Genomic DNA, 17,668 nt, shown 5'->3' with positions numbered 1-17,668 from the left:
CCCTGACCTCTCAACAAAGAGACTCTATTATTTCTCTACACCACATGCCCTATACGGAGTCTTCAAGAGGCGTGCAGTAAGAGGAGTCAGTACTCTGCGTTCTTTGAGATACTGTTTGACCACATCAACACTACTAATGGAACCCTAGAAGAACATTGTGGGGAGGGGGGGGGTTGGGGGGGAGGGGGGAACCGAGGGATTTGAAAGTGTATCTTTTTGTCCCGGACTGAATAGCAGTGTTATCAATGTTGTATTATGGAATTATTTCTTGAAAACTTAATAAAGAAACGTTATAAAAAAAAAAAAAGTCATGAGATAGGAGGCAATGTCTTGTGAACTGGTTAAAAGATAGGAAACACAGGGGGAAGAGCTAAGATGGCAGCACACTGAGGTCGTGAGTGTGTTGGGCTCAGTCTGCTTGCAGAAAGTTTGTTTCCTTTGTTGTAATGCCTCCTAAAAGGAAAGGAACTGAGGGGTACACCTGCACCTCTCCTGTCTCCGATACAGCAGCTGGAAATCACACGCTTCATGGCCTCGCCAGCATACATCCCGAGAGCAGAGGAGCCTGATGGGTGGCTCAGGAGATCCCAGAATTCAGGCAACCACCATCGCGAAGGGCAAGCATTGTTTATCACCTCAGGAGTGCCGACAGACGACCTCCTTTCCAGGTCAATTGCAGAGGGTACAACGCCGACCGTGATAACACTGGACTCAGCTATTATCTTTGGCAGTCTCCCCGGCGGAGTTAACAGACGCGGCTTAGAGGCTGGGGTGCCGAGTGAAAACCCCAATGTGGGGAACCTGCTGACTACAGTGGTGGTCTCTGGCGGCACCGAGCCTCTTATGATTCCGGCTTGCCCTGAGGTGGTGACCTTTAGGTGCTTTGTGGGACCTTGTGGCCAGTTTCGCAGCAACATTAAACACTTTAAATATAAAACTCGTTTCCTTGATTTTCTAAATGTCGTCAAGTTTCAGTGGAAATTCAATCATAGCTTAATGTTTTGTCAGCCAAAATATCCGGAAGAGAAGAGAGAAAAGGGAACTAAAGAGTTTAAAGTTGCAACAGTCAAGGACAGAGAAGCTTTGGCAAGATGTATAGAATGCCAGACACCGTAACCTACAATTTTTAAATTTCCCAAGAGTGATTATTGAGATTCCTTATTCCACAGTGAAGAAATTCTTCATGGAGGTTTTGGGCTTTACCTCAGATAATTTGCCTTCGATTAAATACCAGTTTTCCTTTTCTTCCTAAATCTACATCCTCCATATTGGCTATAAATGTTCAAAATGATTTATCTAGCTTTCTAGAAAATTCTGCAATGGCAGTCATAGACAGGAATGTTGCCAGTTTCTCTTATTACGTCTGATTATAAATCAAGTGAGTTATTTCAGGAAATACCCGGTTAGTTAAGAACATGCCATACTAGGTCAGACCAAGGATCCATCAAACCCAGCATCCTGTTTCCAACAGTGGCCAATCCAGGCCATAAGAACCTGGCAAGTACCCAAAAACTGTCTATTCCATGTTACCGTTGCTAGTAATAGCAGTGGCTATCTTCTAAGTCAACTTAATAGCAGGTAATGGACTTCTCCTCCAAGAACTTATCCAATCCTTTTTTAAACACAGCTATACTAACTGCACTAACCACATCCTCTGGCAACAAATTCCAGAATTTAATTGTGCGTTGAGTAAAAAAGAACTTTCTCAGATTAGTTTTAAATGTGCCACATGCTAACTTCATGGAGTGCCCCCTAGTCTTTCTATTATCCGAAAGAGTAAATAACAGATTCACAATAACCCGTTCTAGACCTCTCATGATTTTAAAGACCTCTATCATATCCCCCCTCAGCCATCTCTTCTCCAAGCTGAAAAGTCCTAACCTCTTTAGTCTTTCCTCATAGGGGAGCTGTTCCATTCCCCTTTATCATTTTGGTAGCCCTTCTCTGTACCTTCTCCATTGCAATTATATCTTTTCTGAGATGCGGCAACCAGAATTGTACAGTGTTCAAGGTGCGGTCTCACCATGGAGTGATAGAGGCATTATATTTTCCGTTTTATTCACCATTCACTTTGTAATAATTCCCAACATTCTGTTTGCTTTTTTGACTGCCGCAGCACACTGAGCAGACAATTTAAATGTGTTATCCACTATGATGCCTAGATCTTTCTTGGGTTGTAGCACTTAATATGGAACCTAACATTGTGTAACTATGGCATGGGCAATTTTTCCCTATATGCATCACCTTGCACTTATCCACATTAAATTTCATCTGCCATTTTGATGCCCAATTTTCCAGTCTCACAAGGTCTTCCTGCAATTTATCACAATCTGCTTGTGATTTTAACTACTCTGAACAATTTTGTATCATCTGCAAATTTGATTCTCACTTGTCTTATTTCTTTTCAGATCATTTATAAATATATTGAAAAGTAAGGGTCACAATACAGATCCCTGAGGCACTCCACTGTCCACTCCCTTCCACTGAGAAAATTGTCCATTTAATCCTACTCTCTGTTTCCTGTCTTTTAGCCAGTTTGCAATCCACGAAAGGACATCGCCACCTATCCCATGACTTTTTTTACTTTTCCTAGAAGCCTCTCATGAGGAACTTTGTCAAACGCCTTCTGAAAAGCCAAGTATACTACATCTACCGGTTCACCTTTATCCACATGTTTATTAACTCCTTCAAAAGAGTGAAGCAGATTTGTGAGGCAAGACTTGCCCTGGGTAAAGCCATGCTGACTTTGTTCCATTAAACCATGATGTTTTAGAACACTTTCCACTATTTTTCCTGGCACTGAAGTCAGGATAACCGGTCTATAGTTTCCCGGATCGCCCCTTGAGCCCTTTTTAAATATTGGGGTTACATTGGCTATCCTCCAGTCTTCAGGTACAATGGATGATTTTAATGATAGGTTACAAATTTTTACTAATAGGTCTGAAATGTCATTTTTTAGTTCCTTCAGAACTCTGGGGTGTATGCCATCCGGTCCAGGTGATTTACTACTCTTCAGTTTGTCATTCTGCCCCACCACATCTTCTAGGTTCACCGTGATTTGATTCAGTCCATCTGAATCATTAACCATGAAAATCTTCTCCAGTACAGGTACCTTCCCAACATCCTCTTCAGTAAACACCGAAGCAAAGAAATTATTTAATCTTTCTTTGATGGCCTTAGAGAAGATAAGTGCCCCTTTAACCCCTCGATCATCTAATGGTCCAGCTAACACCCTCACAGGCTTTCTGCTTCGGATATATTTAAAGTTTTTACTGTGAGTTTTTGCCTCTACAGCAAACTTCTTTTCACATTCTCTTAGCCTGTCTTATCAATATCTTACATTTAACTTGCCAATGTTTATGCATTATCCTATTTTCTTCTGTTGGATCCTTCTTTCAATTTTTGAATGAAGATCGTTTGACTAAAACAGCTTACCGTGCCAGTAATCGTTTTGCATTCTTTCCACCTTTCTTAATGTGTGGAATACATCTGGACTGTGCTTCTAGAATGGTATTTTGTAGCATCCTTTTGTAGCTGCTCCTTTCAATTTTTTTCTAACAATTTTTCTCTTTATCAAAGTTTCCCTTTTGAAAGTTTAGCATGAGAGCCTTGGATTTGCACACTGTTCCTCTTCCAGTCATTAAATCAAATTTGATCATATTATGATCACTATTGCCAAGCGGCCCCACCACTGTTACCTCTCTCACCAAATCCTGTGCTCCACTGAGAATTAGATCTAAAATTGCTCCCTCTGTCGTTTGGTTCCTGAACCAATTGCTCCATAAAGCTATCATTTATTTCATCCAGGAACGTTATCTCTCTAACGTGTCCCGATTGATACATTTACCCAGTCAATATTGGGTAATTGAAGTCTCACATTATTACCGCACTACCAATTTGGTAGTTACCTGGATTCCTCAATCAAGATATATCTGGACTTAGCATCCTACCATCAAGCTTGTCCTCGGGTTTCTAACCCTCTGCCAGGACACTATTGCATTGGGATTTACCTTTTAACTCAGATTTCCTTGCAAATGTCTAATTAGAAAAGGGGATGAGTGTTTGATATTCTTTTCCCCTGAGCAGTTAAGTGTTTCTGGAGTCTAAGAAACCGGTGGCTATGTCTCCGTTAAGCATGTAAAAAGAATAATGCTGGATAACTGTTGTTGCCCTCTTGTGGTTCTTGTGGTTTTTTTTCCCCTAATGATTCTCTTTAAATTTCAACTACCTCCCCTGATATGTATGTATACATACTACTTTTTTTTTTCTGGGAAGTGTATAAAGCTTTAAAGTGCCACTGTTCGTTAGGACCCCCCTTATGCTATATTAGCATTTGTACATATGTAACACCTCTGCCGCGATTGTTCTGTTGTATTGTAAACCGATATGATTTGTATATCACACAAGAATGTCGGTATATAAGAATCCAAAATAAATAAAAGATTATGCCTATAATACTTACTAAGAATTGATGTTAACCCATGTATTTCTGTAAACAAACTTTTTTTGTTTGTGATTCAAAAAATCTTATAAATAAAGATAGTCTTGGACACTCCATGAAGTTAGTAACACATTTGAATCAAATTAGACAATGTTTTGCTCACTGCACAGTTAAGCAGGACCTGTGCACGGCAAAGGCTGCTATTGGCAGTAGAGGAAGACATGAGGTGGGGTGAAAGGGGAGGGCGTGAGCAGAAGTGACACTCACACCACTATCACATTCACCTGCTACCCTGAGAGCAAGTGCTATGGAAGGATGGGGAAGGCAGGTGGTAGGTTGCAAACCAGAAATATTATAACTAGCACGCTATCTTGCCATTCCTCTGGGAGCTCTGTCATGCCTCCAACACTTCATATCCCTGAAAGGACCACATTTAGAGGGCACCTGCCCCTGCTCAGTAAAAATCCAAGGCACTCTTCTCCCCCCCCCCCCCCCCCCCCCCAGATCATGAGATGATTTGAAATATCATGTGTGGCTCTTTGCTTGGAAAGTTAGGGGACCCCTGTTCTAAAGCATGGAAAGACATTATTACCGGTATCTGAGAGCTGGCGCTTGGAGAGAGAAGGTGAGCGTTCTGAAGCGGCATCGGTTAACACGGTAAACCGGAGCAAAAATGCGCCGAAGTCTGCCTGCGGTGTTACAAAACTCTTCTGCATTCTTGGGGATATTGAGAGGGAAGAACGAGAAAAACAGGTTTCAGTGCATCTACCCCTGACTGTGCCGGGGATGGTAACTCCATGCTCTCTTGCTCCCACAGCAAAACAAACTGGTTATGGTTTTAGTTTTACGTGTTCGCCCTGCACGCCGGGCCCTCTTAAAGAGCAGCTCTCTGAATGCTTGCCCTGGGATAGACACAGGAGCCGAGGGCTAGATCGCCACCTGGAGCACATACACCGGAGTCCTAGGAGTGACTATAAGTAGCTAATGGGTCAGACATAGGAAGCACACTTTTACCTTTTGACACAAAATAGGAAAACCCTTTAGTACTTCTGGCTTGTGTGTGTTGTCTACTCTGTTCTGGCCCTGTTGGCACTCTTTTTACACACCCAGGGAGCAGAATATACAGTCGCTCCGTTTTGGGAGTCTACGCTGAAGTACCCCGGGAGATTTAAAGTCACCTGGACTGAGGCCTAGCATGGGGATGCAAATCTTTAATGCAAGAGAGCCAGTTTCGGATGTGTGTGACTCCGATGTTGCTCCCTACCGTCGTGTGGTTAGATGCACTTGTGAAAAGTGTCGCCACGGGGCATTATGGAGGCAGGTGGCATGACTAGGCTCAAAAAAAGGATCTGACAAATTAATGGAAAATAGGCCAATCATTGGGCTACTATGTATAGACAGTCAGAGGTGATATCTGTCTGGTTTCAGGGAGTCGAACTATGACTGCTCAAACTGGATAGGGCCTAAGACCATGGACCGTTCTACACAAGCTCTGCTTCTTGTGCCGTTCTTGGAAACACCCACTGTTTGCTATTTTCAGAGGCAGGATCTGGAGCTAGATGAACATTTTGATCTGACCCAGTGAGGTAGTTCTTACTAATAAGTGTAATTTTGGAAGACTGAGAAAAAGATTGACCATGCTGTATCTGTTTGCTTTATATTGTTGTCTATTAAACTGTATTTGCTGTTTCCTTGCAAAGACTGCATTCACCTGCTTATTGTCTAAGAATGCTTTGGGGAAAAGTGATTGGGAGAAACTGATAGTAAGTGTACAGCTCTGGATATATTATAGGGATGTGAATCGTTTTAGGACGATTAAAATTATCGTCCGATAATTTTAATATCGTCTTAAACCGTTATGGAACACAATACAATACAGATTCTAACGATTTATCGTTATAAATCGTTAGAATCGTGAGCCGGCACACTAAAACCCCCTAAAACCCACCCCCGACCCTTTAAATTAAATCCCCCACCCTCCCGAACCCCCCCAAATAACTTAAATAACCTGCGGGTCCAGCGGCGGTCCGGAACGGCAGCGGTCCGGAACGGGCTCCTGCTCCTGCATCTTGTCGTCTTCGGCCGGCGCCATTTTCCAAAATGGCGCCGAAAAATGGCGGCGGCCATAGACGAAAAAGATTGGACGGCAGGAGGTCCTTCCGGACCCCCGCTGGACTTTTGGCAAGTCTCGTGGGGGTCAGGAGGCCCCCCACAAGCTGGCCAAAAGTTCCTGGAGGTCCAGCGGGGGTCAGGGAGCGATTTCCCGCCGCGAATCGTTTTCGTACGGAAAATGGCGCCGGCAGGAGATCGACTGCAGGAGGTCGTTCAGCGAGGGTTCCGGCGCCTCGCTGAACGACCTCCTGCAGTCGATCTCCTGCCGGCGCCATTTTCCGTACGAAAACGATTCGCGGCGGGAAATCGCTCCCTGACCCCCGCTGGACCTCCTGGAACTTTTGGCCAGCTTGTGGGGGGCCTCCTGACCCCCACGAGACTTGCCAAAAGTCCAGCGGGGGTCCGGAAGGACCTCCTGCCGTCCCATCTTTTTCGTCTATGGCCGCCGCCATTTTTCGGCGCCATTTTGGAAAATGGCGCCGGCCGAAGACGACAAGATGCAGGAGCAGGAGCCCGTTCCGGACCGCTGCCGTTCCGGACCGCCGCTGGACCCGCAGGTTATTTAAGTTATTTGGGGGTGGGGGATTTAATTTAAAGGGTCGGGGGTGGGTTTTAGGGGGTTTTAATGTGCCGGTTTTTCGATTTTTCGATTTTTCGATTTTTTAACGATTTTTCACGATTTTTCACGATATTTTACCCCCCCAAACGGCAACAATACGATTCCCTCCCCCTCCCAGCCGAAATCGATCGTTAAGACGATCGAGGACACGATTCACATCCCTAATATTTTGTATCCTCGGGCACGTCTGTTACCACTTAAGTCCTGCAAACAGGAAGTGAGGCGTTAGGGGTGTTACACTGACAAATGGGCCAAATCATGTTGCAGAGTAAGACCCGTATTCTAAGCTATGTTAACACCATTCATTAATGGCTGGTATTAACACAGGTGCCATCTCTTAGCAGGACACGACATTCAGCGCATTGGGCATATAACCCAATGACCTGCAGCAGGTAATACTTGCATGCAATCATCAGTGTTGCCAAGATTGACCAACGAGGGCTGTGATTTCCACCTCTGCTGACCCGAACACCCTTACCTACCTCGTTGACAGCTTAGGAAAAGTTGAAGGCGGGGGAAGGAGGTCATAAATACATCCTGCACTGTCGTGCAAAATGACACCTGCTGATCTAACACAGATTCCTGCAGTTGGGATGGGGATCAGCCCAAGGGGGCCTTCATTTAGATGTGATGGTAAATGTGTATTAATCGCCTGTCAAATCTTTCTAGGCGATGTACAGCTTTATTATAAAACTCTCTGAATTTTCCCAAATACACTATTACATAATAAAATTCCTACTCAGACAGGTTTCCCATTAATCATGTTTTTAGCATTTTTTTTTTTTAAGTTTCAGGGGCTCTTCCTTCTCTTAATTCAACGGGAGATCATTCCATAACTTCGAAACAGATAAAGATCTCTTCCAAGGGTGCACGTCATAAGGTCTTAACTGCTGGAATTTGTAGGAGTTATCTGATGAACAGAGACTTCTACCTGATTTGTGCCATTGCAAACTATTTTCCAACTGTTTTGCCCCAATGCCTCAAACTCTTAAAAGCCATCGTTTAAGATCTTTAAATTTACACCTCCCAGTCATCGGTGGCCAATGGAGTTCCAGCAAAAATAGACCTGCTGGAGTCCTCCGTGGGCTTCTTGTCACTAAGCTGCCCATCATATTTTGAATTGCTTGCAATTTCCTCGGACTCCTAAGGCAGTCCCCAAAAATAACACATTGTAGTCAATAGGCAAGAGAACCAATGCATATACTACAGATTTCAGTGCCCCAAGGTCTAAATCTCAACATCTTGACTCTGCAAAAGGCAATTCTCATTACATGTGAAAGATGATTCAGCAGTTAGTATGGAGAAACAAGTGTCACTCTCAATCACCTTAATGCACCACCTCAATATTTATCATATCCTTGTGATTGTCCATGTTAAAACTGGACAAACACCATGTCTAATGCAGTGTTAATGTGCATTAAAACATGCACTGATGCATTAGCCTTAATGCACTTTAGTACGTTGGCTATAAAGTTTTTGGCTTCTGAGTGATAATGGAGAGTGCAGTAGAAACAGAATATGAAAGCCAAGCAAGGATCATTTGACCAATCTGTACAATCTACTTATCTGGCTTTCCTTCACTTTTGCATTTAATCATCATCTGTGCTTATTGCAGACTTCCTTATATTCTGTAACTTTTTTTCCTTCAGTGCTTTGTGCTGGAAAAGCCTTCTATTGAATGGTTAGTTTTAGGGTCATGGGGAACTTACTTAAGAGGTACTAGCAGCTTTGTTCCAGCTTCCTGGATAGCCCGTTGAGCTGTGAAACATCGCAGCTCACCTTATTGTAGCATTGACGTAATCACGCTAAGGCTACATCTTCCGGCCTGCAGCAACACACAACCACTGCCACGTGCTGCTAAAGCAGTGTGCCCCTTAGGAAAATTTCTGTTGGAAGGCATGGGCAGGTACATAAGATCATAAGACTTGCCATAATGGGTCAGATCAAGGGCCCAGTATCCTGTTTCAACAGGGACCAAGCCAGATCACAAGTACCTGGCAGGATCCCAAGGGGTAGATAGGATTCCAAGCTGCTTATCCCAAGAATAAGCAGTGGGTTTCTGCAACTCTACCTTAATAATGGTTAATGGACTCTTCTGCCAGGAACTTGTCCAAACCATTTTTTAAATGCAGCTACACTAAGCTTTCACCATATCCTCTGGCATCAAATTCCAGAGCTTAATTATGAGTTGAGTAAAAAAAAAAATTCTTAGTTTGAAATGTTACCTAGTAACGTCATTGTATGTCCCCTGATCTCTGCACTCTTCAAAAAGAGTAAACCGATTAATGTTTACTTGTTCCATGCCACTCATTTTATAGACCTCTATCATATCTCCCCTCAGCTGTCTCTTCTCCAAGCTGAAGAGTCCTAACCTCTTCAGCCTTTCTTCATAGGGGAAATGTTCCATCCCCTTTATCATTTTGGTCGCCCTTCTCTGTACCTTTTTCTAATTCTGCTATATCTTTCTTGAGATGTGGTGGCCAGAACTGTACACAGTACTCAAGATGAAGTCACACCTAGGAGCGATAGACATTATGATTCTGTTTTATTCTCCATTCCTTTCCTAACAATCCCTAGCATTCGATTTGTTTTTGTAGCTGCTGCACACTGAGTAGAACATTTAACACACTTTCAACGATGACACCTAGATCCTTTTCCTGAGTGGTGACTCCTAATGTAGAACCTTGCATTGTGTAGCTATAATTTGGGTTACTCTTCCCAAAGTGCAGCACTTATCAACATTAAACTTAAATTTTTCATTTGCATGCTCAGTCTCCCAGTCTTGCAAGGTCCTCTTGCAATTTGTCACAATCCTCTTGTGATTTAACAACTTTGAATAATTTTGTCATCTGCAAATTTGATCACCTCACTTGTTGTTTCCAGGCCATTTATAAATATATTAAAAAGCAGTGGTCCCAGAACAGATCCCTGTTGTATTCCACTATTCACCTTTCTCCGTTGGGAAAATTTACCATTCAGCCCTACTCTGTGTTCTATCTTTTTAGCCAGTTGGCAAGCCACAATAGGACACTACCCCCTATCCCATGACTTTCTAATTTCCTAAGAAGTCTCTCATGAGGGACTTTGTCAAACGCTTTCTGGAAATCCAGACACTGTTACGTGTGCCGTCCGCAGCAGACCCATGGCGCGACCCTTCTTACACGGACTCCAGCTCCTGGTTCCTCTTTACTGGCACCAGCTCCGACCTCTGGTCTCCTCCGGCTCTGCCATGGTCCCCAGTGTTGTCAGGCCTCTCTGTGTGGCCCGCGGAGAGACGCCGCCATCGGCGCCGCGCGCCCCTCCATAGGTGCATGCGCATCGCTAATTCTTTTAAAGGGCCTGCGGCGGGAACCTGGCCGCAGCCCTAGATGTTGACGTCAGACTCTGCAGTGTATATAAGCTCAGGCCTCACTCCATAGCGTTGCCTTTGCAACAGGTGGTCTCGTACTCAGAATACTCGTTGCTGATAGAGAATCCTCTCTACTTCGTGTTCCTGATTCCTGTGGTTCCCGGTTCCTGTCTTCCTCGTTCCTTCCCTGTCTGTGTTGGACTGACTCTCTGGATTTCGGCTCTGCTACGCCTGACTACTCTTCAGCCTATCTCCAGCCCCGGACCTCTCCTACGCCTGCCTTCTCAGTGTCCAGAATTCTACATTGCTTGCCGCCAGCCTTGATCCCAGCCTGTCAGTGACGCCTCCTCTTGCCTATTCCTTGGACGTGGACTTACAAGGCTCCGGCCTTTCTTTGCTTGAGCGCCTCCAGTTACTTTCCGTTCCATTGGTCCCTGAGTTCCTCTACCAAAATCAGTCCAGGCTAGGACTATGCCACCTATCGACTGCTGTCTCTGGGCTGAACCACCTCTCTTCACAAATCAACCTCGAGGCCCACCTGTACTGCTGGCCCCGGCACCCAAAGACTCAACCTGCAGGGAACGAGGGCTGGTATAGGTGAAGCTCCAGTGGCCTCTATCTTCAGCCCTCTCCACCTGCCAACGGTGGGGACCTATAAGTCCCTACCTATGGGTTGTGTCAACCCCACCTCGGCCCAAGGGTCCACCTCAGACGCAACAGACACACTATTAACTGGCTCACCTTTATCCACATGTTTGTTTATGCCCTCAAAAAAAAAAAAAGAAGCAAATTTGTGATAATTGGAGCCCCTGTAAACTCTGCCTCAGTGAAACCCTCTAGTTGATCATTTAGTGCAGTTAAATGGCAGCGTTGTCGGCAACTCAAATGAAGAAGCCATTGAAGCTTCTTTGAGCCCTGGAGATATGGTTGTCCCACCTCTTTTTATTTATTCCCACTGCGGAAAAGGAGAGACACTGCTCTGGTTTCAGGAGTAGCTGGGGGGGGGGGGGCGCTCTCTGATTCATAATCAAGGTCTTGAGTCCCCTCTCCTCTAAACCCAGTGAGTCTTAAGTAGATCTTGACATTAAATATACCACAGCTAGTGGCTCTGATTTTTGTGAAGATTCTGATAACCAGCTGCGGTTATTCCACTTCCAGACTGGTGGAGGTGATATAGGAGGGCTTGTTCCTGCCTGATTCCCCGGATGGTGAAGCGTGCTGAAGTTTTCCATTGCTGGTTACTGTATCAACTTTGGTACTCTTTGTTGGAATTGACACTATGATGTCTGACTTCAAGAACAGACTTGTAGGGCTTGAGAACCAACTTGCGATTGTGTCTGCTTATGTGGCTACATTGTAATCCACAGAGTCTGGTGGCATTAAAGAGAGATTAATGCTGTACCAGAAATGTGAATCTCTAGAAAACACAGGGGCCAGAAACCTACGTTTTTTAAAATTTTTCCCTAAAACTAGATGGCTGTCACCTGTGGAACTCTTTAAATATTTTGGGGGAAAAACTACAGTTTTCCCCACAGAGAGTTTACCTTTTCTAGATGTTACCTCCCCAATAAAAAGATATTAACTAATGTGGAGATGGGTTCTATTGATGTGCCTGACCCATTGAGAGTCCCAGTTTTTCTCTCCTGTTTTGCAAGATTCATTTGATTTTTTTTTTTTTAATTGAAACCGGAGCAACCCTGTTGGATACCCTCTCCTCCGAAACTGCCAAGGAGGTGGTACTTGGGCAATATTTCAAGTATAAGAATGAAATCTTTTGTGGGCAGAAGATCCAAGTGTTCCCTGATCTTGTTAAAGAGACTGAAATGAGAAGAACATTATTCTTAAAGCAATATGTAATTGATCTGGGCGCTTTTTTTTTTTTTTTTAAGTTCCCATATAAATGTATCATTGATTATCAGGAGAATAAACTTTTTTTATATCTTGTTCCTGCCCATCTAGAAATGTTCCTGCTGATAAAGCTGGGTAATTGTAAAGGGTGGGATGGGATGTATATTGATTATATATTAACTGCATGGCACATGTCTCCTATTGCTTGATTATGTGTGTTAAGCTTTTTCCCCGATGATGGGGACTGGTAGTGATCCTAAAATGGAATCTTCATTTGTGGTTTGTTTTCCTTTATTATGTTTTATGTATCACTCTTCTTTAACTTTGATCTTTTATTTTGGATTAAAATGTAAATAAAGATATCATTTAAAAAAAAAAGTTTTAGGGTCATAATGCTGAAGTTTTTTGTTTTTTTTTTTCGTTTTTTTCTTAATAAAAAAAAATCCCTGATGTAGTGATCATGTTGAGTGCTGCCAATTTGTCTTCCCAATATTCTAGGTCAGTCGTATGAAGTCAGACTGCTCGACAACAGGAAACAGGGAGAGTATCAAGAATTCAGTACAAAGGTTGTAAAGGTAAGTAGGAGCTATTATTTTTTTTAATTTTATTAATTGTTGCCCCATTCCTGGTGGGGGGGGGGGGGGGGGTAGAGAGCAGCAAAAGCTTGGCTGTAACCCCAGGTCCCTCGGAATCTGAAAAAAGAGGACCTTTTGCCTCATTGAAAGCTCATAGCCACCGTTATCTGGATAATACTTAGTGTGAGCCAATAAAGTGTCCTTAGTTTTCAGGCTGCTGCTGAGCGTGCCGCGAGAACTGACACTGTATCAATCTGCATTTCCTATTTTTCCACTTTTTTTTTTTTTTTTTGCACCGTAAGAGCATCATCCGTGTAGTCTTCCATGACCGGCGTTTGCAGTACACAGAGCACCAGCAGCTTGAAGGTTGGAGGTGGAGCCGGCCCGGGGACCGGATCCTTGACATAGGTGAGCCTGCTTCATGTCCCTCCCCCCTCCCCCCCCCTTTTTTTTTTTTTTTTTTTTAACTTTCTGTCTAGAAATTTGCTGGAGTTACGTCATGGACTGGATCGCAATACAGTTGCCGAAATTAGACTCCATGGATATCTGACCAGTTGAAAGCCACCCTGTCTTTTGATTCACCGAGCTATTAAAACAAAACTCTTCTTTTTTTTTTTTTTCTCCCAAAGAGTCTGGGGTCTGGTAATGGTTTATGTGTGGCAACCTTGTGTGTCCCTGCTTCAATGTAATCTTTTTTAAAATTTTAGGGGTTTTCTTCTACAGATATCCCGTTATCAGTCGGTATCTTAGATCCCAGGGCCAGCCCCACTCAGTTAAATACTGTGGAATTTCTGTGGGATCCCTCAAAGAGAGCTTCGGCATTTATTCAGGTAATGTGGGGACGTGCAGTGGGACTTCTCACAGGGAACGGTGTGCATGTCTGTCCTTCTCAAGAAGGGGCACCATCACTTTAACATACTCTGGAAGAGGTTTAAATTAGGGCTTCCTAAACCTGTCCTGGGGATCCTCTGGACAGGTTTGGAGAAGCACTGGGCTGACTTATTTGTGGGCTTAGATCAAGGATGGGCAACTGCCTGGAGTGCCACAAACTAGTCTGGTTTTCAGGCTCCGCAGTGAAAATGTGTGAGACACATTTGCATACATACAGTGGGCACAGTGCATGCAGATGTACTTCATGCTTTTTCAGAGTGTGGATATCCTGAAAACCAGGGCTGCCTATCCCAGGAAATTTTAGTGAGCCATAATTGACTTCTTGGGTGTTAAATCATCCAAGACGCTAGCACTTAGTTATTTAACACAAATCTTTTAATAAAATCACCTTCACATTTCATGTGCAGTTTTCTTTATTTACTTAATTTTAATCTTGTGATAAGTGAAATGTTGAAAAACAGTTGCTTCTGACACACGTAGTCATTGTAACTTCCTCCACAAGGAACAGAGTCCATAAAAGCAGTCACTTTCCCGTATGCACACAGTAAACATCAGTCCTGCTTTGATTGGCACGTTTTGCCCCTGCTGTGCTTACTAAGTGTGACTCTCGAGCTAGCGCACCGGGATACTTAACATAAACTGGTATTGGGGTATGCAAGATGCCGATGGAGAAATTTTAAATTCCATGAATTCAGATTGGTGCCCTTCTGGTTGTGTTTAAAATATTCACTTTTTTAAGCATGCATATGTTTTTTGTTTTGCACCAGTTTCAATACAAAATTTTTAGGAGGTCTTAACATTTGGTTGACGATGTCCCTTTTAAAGCAGCACTGCTAGATACTACTTTAGGTTTTGTTAATTCTCACACAGTTTCCACAGTGAGGACTGTGGAAACTATGCCTCTGGTTTAGGTAACAACAAACAAGATAGATGCCACATGTCCTTTGCGAACATTTTCTTGGAGACGTAAAAATGCCCGACTCGGGTTGGGTTTTGCCACCACCAAAGTGGCTGCCTCAGGGGCTATGATAAAATACATAAATATTAATACATAGCTGTTTATGTTTATATATATATTCACAAAACTACAAAAACATAAATATGGTACACACATTACATAAAATACTGAATAAAAACATGAACAATAATTGCCAATAAAGTGACATCACATACTGATTATAAAAACAGAAATTAAAGCAAGTAAAAACAAGAACCTCCAATAGATGAGAAATTGTAAATGAACTAACCATCTGTGAGCAGGGTACATAACTAAAACACTGAAGAAAATAGACAAAAAGGTTATTGAGCAAAGAAACTTTTTAAAAATGGCTATATACGTGATATTGTAAAATCTAATGAACTGCACATATAAAAATCAGTAAAACCAAAAAAGATCCATATAACCAAAGGTGAAAAAGAACAAGAAGGCTTGTGAATGATAATGAGATAATCTGAACCTACATATATCGTTCAGTTTGCAGGTTTGAACAGCATCAGTCAATTCCTATCTGCAATGGATGGTTCATTGTTTATGACTGTAGGTGTTAGAATTAATAAAACTTTTGACAAATATGTGTTCTTGTCAATCCACTGTGAATTAACATGGTGGCTTCGTTGTCCATTATATCCTAAGGTGAATAAATACTGCCTGCACAAAATGTGCCGTTCATTGCACAGAGCAATGGCTCTATAGCCTACTCTGCTATTATCAGTCTGACAACATATATAAACTCAATTCAAGGTAAGCTTTGTATTTTAACTAAAGAACAAAACACACTTTAATTCAAAACTAATACTAGTATATCTTTATGAAACTAATACTCATATCTTTTTAAATAGCAGCCATGGAGATTAAGTCACAAACTGTTGACTGATAGTAAAAGTACGCTTGAAGCATGATCGCTATAAATGAATGCAGTCTCAAATCTCCAACGGGATATTCAAACATCTGACCGAAGAGAGAGCTTAAAATAAAACAATTCTTACTAGTTCGATAACGCTCAACAGTGTAGTCTCCATCTTATCGTATATTAGTGCTTGCTTCTTTCCTATGATTTTATAAAGGCAAAAAAGGTGCCAAAACCAAGGGGGCGTGTCTACAAAATCATCCATACTATGAAAAGGCAACTTTTAAATTCTTGTTTGACAGTGTGAAAAAATGTGCCATATAAAAATTCCCAAATAAGGTGAATTTTTTTTTTTTAACTTATTTTAAACTTAGAGAAAATGCAACAGTATCTGTCACTCACCATGATAGGAGTGTCTAAAGAAAATTAGGAAAAAATGATAGTTAACAGTGTGAAAACTTCTTATGTAAAACTTGGCCAACTTAGTGAGGAAATTCGCTGTTTTTTTTTCTTATTATAAAAAAAAAAGTTAAGTGTATGAAAAGTGTCTCTTACTCACAAAAAGGGCGTGTCTTTTTTTTTAGACACGCCTATCATGGTGAGTGACATACTGTTGCATTTTTCTCTAAGTTTTAAAATAAGGTGAACTTTTTTTTTTTTTTTTTTTTTTTTTTTCTTATTTGGGTATTTTTATAGAGCACATTTTTTTTCACATTGTCAAACTAGAATTTAAAAGTTGCCTTTTCATAGTATGGATGATTTTGTAGACACGCCCCCTTGGTTTTGGCACCTTTTTTGCTTTATAAAATCATAGGAAAGAAGCAAGCACTAATATACGATAAGATGGAAACTACACTGTTGAGCGTTATCGAACTGGTAAGATTTGTTTTATTTTAAGCTCTCTCTTCGGTCAGATGTTTAAATATCCCGTTGGAGATTTGAGACTGCATTCATTTATAGCGATCACGCTTCAAGCGTACTTTTACTATCAGTCAACAGTTTGTGACTTAATCTCCATGGCTGCTATTTAAAAAGATATGAGTATTAGTTTCATAAAGATATACTAGTATTAGTTTTGAATTAAAGTGTGTTTTGTTCTTTTGTTAAAATACAAAGCTTACCTTGAATTGAGTTTATATATGTTGTCAGACCGATAATAGCAGAGTATGCTATAGAGCCATTGCTCTGTGCAATGAACGGCACATTTTGTGCAGGCAGTATTTATTCACCTTAGGATATAATGGACAACGAAGCCACCATGTTAATTCACAGTGGATTGACAAGAACACACACAGAATTAATAAAATGTTTGACAAATATAACACCTATAGTCACAAACAATGAACCATCCATTGCAGATAGGAATTGACTGATGCTGTTCAAACCTGCAAACTGAACGATATATGTAGGTTCAGATTCTTGAACAAATCAGGTAATCTCATTATCATTCACAAACCTTCTTGTTCTTTGGTTATATGGTTTTTTTTTTTTGGTTTTACTGATTTTTATATGTGCAGTTCATTAGATTTCACAATATCACGTATATAGCCATTTTAAGTTTGTGGGTTTTTGTTTTTTTTTTTTTTTGCTCAATAACCTCCTTTTTGTCTCTTTTCTTTAGTATTTTAGTTATGTACCCTGCTCACTGAGATGGTTTATTTACAATTTTTCATCTATTGAAGGTTCTTGTTTGCTTCAATTTCTGTTTTTATATCAGTATGTGATGTCACCACTTTATTTGCAATTATTGTTCATGTTTTTATTCAGTATTTTATTTATGTAATGGTGTGTACCATATTTGTGTTTTAGTTTTGTGAGTATGTGCATAAATATTTATGTATTTTAAACTTGGCCTGAATTGGGCATTTTTACGTCTCCACTTCAATAAATGTTCACAAAGGACATTTGGCATCTGTCTTGTTTTGATACCAATACGGCTTTCATAGATCGCCTCCCTTCTTGTTTTGTGGGTCTGGTTTAGGTAAT

At 41.7% G+C, this 17,668-nt stretch overlaps 1 protein-coding gene across 3 annotated transcripts in view; it reads left to right on the top strand.

The window, feature by feature from the left end:
- The window catches only part of TFCP2L1 (transcription factor CP2 like 1), a 101,552-nt gene that overhangs the window by 37,170 nt on the left and 46,714 nt on the right, over window positions 1–17,668 (top strand). For all 3 annotated transcript variants that reach the window (XM_029605179.1, XM_029605180.1, XM_029605178.1), the window contains exons 3-5: window positions 12,868–12,944; window positions 13,247–13,352; window positions 13,668–13,774. In XM_029605179.1, the coding sequence (XP_029461039.1) occupies window positions 12,868–12,944; window positions 13,247–13,352; window positions 13,668–13,774 (290 nt within the window). The remainder of the gene's footprint in view (window positions 1–12,867; window positions 12,945–13,246; window positions 13,353–13,667; window positions 13,775–17,668) is intronic.

Source organism: Rhinatrema bivittatum, chromosome 6 (genome assembly GCF_901001135.1).
Source record: "Rhinatrema bivittatum chromosome 6, aRhiBiv1.1, whole genome shotgun sequence".
Lineage (NCBI taxonomy): Eukaryota > Metazoa > Chordata > Amphibia > Gymnophiona > Rhinatrematidae > Rhinatrema > Rhinatrema bivittatum.
The sequence above is the reverse complement of the archived record's forward strand: the minus strand, read 5'-3'. Positions and strand labels throughout refer to the sequence as shown.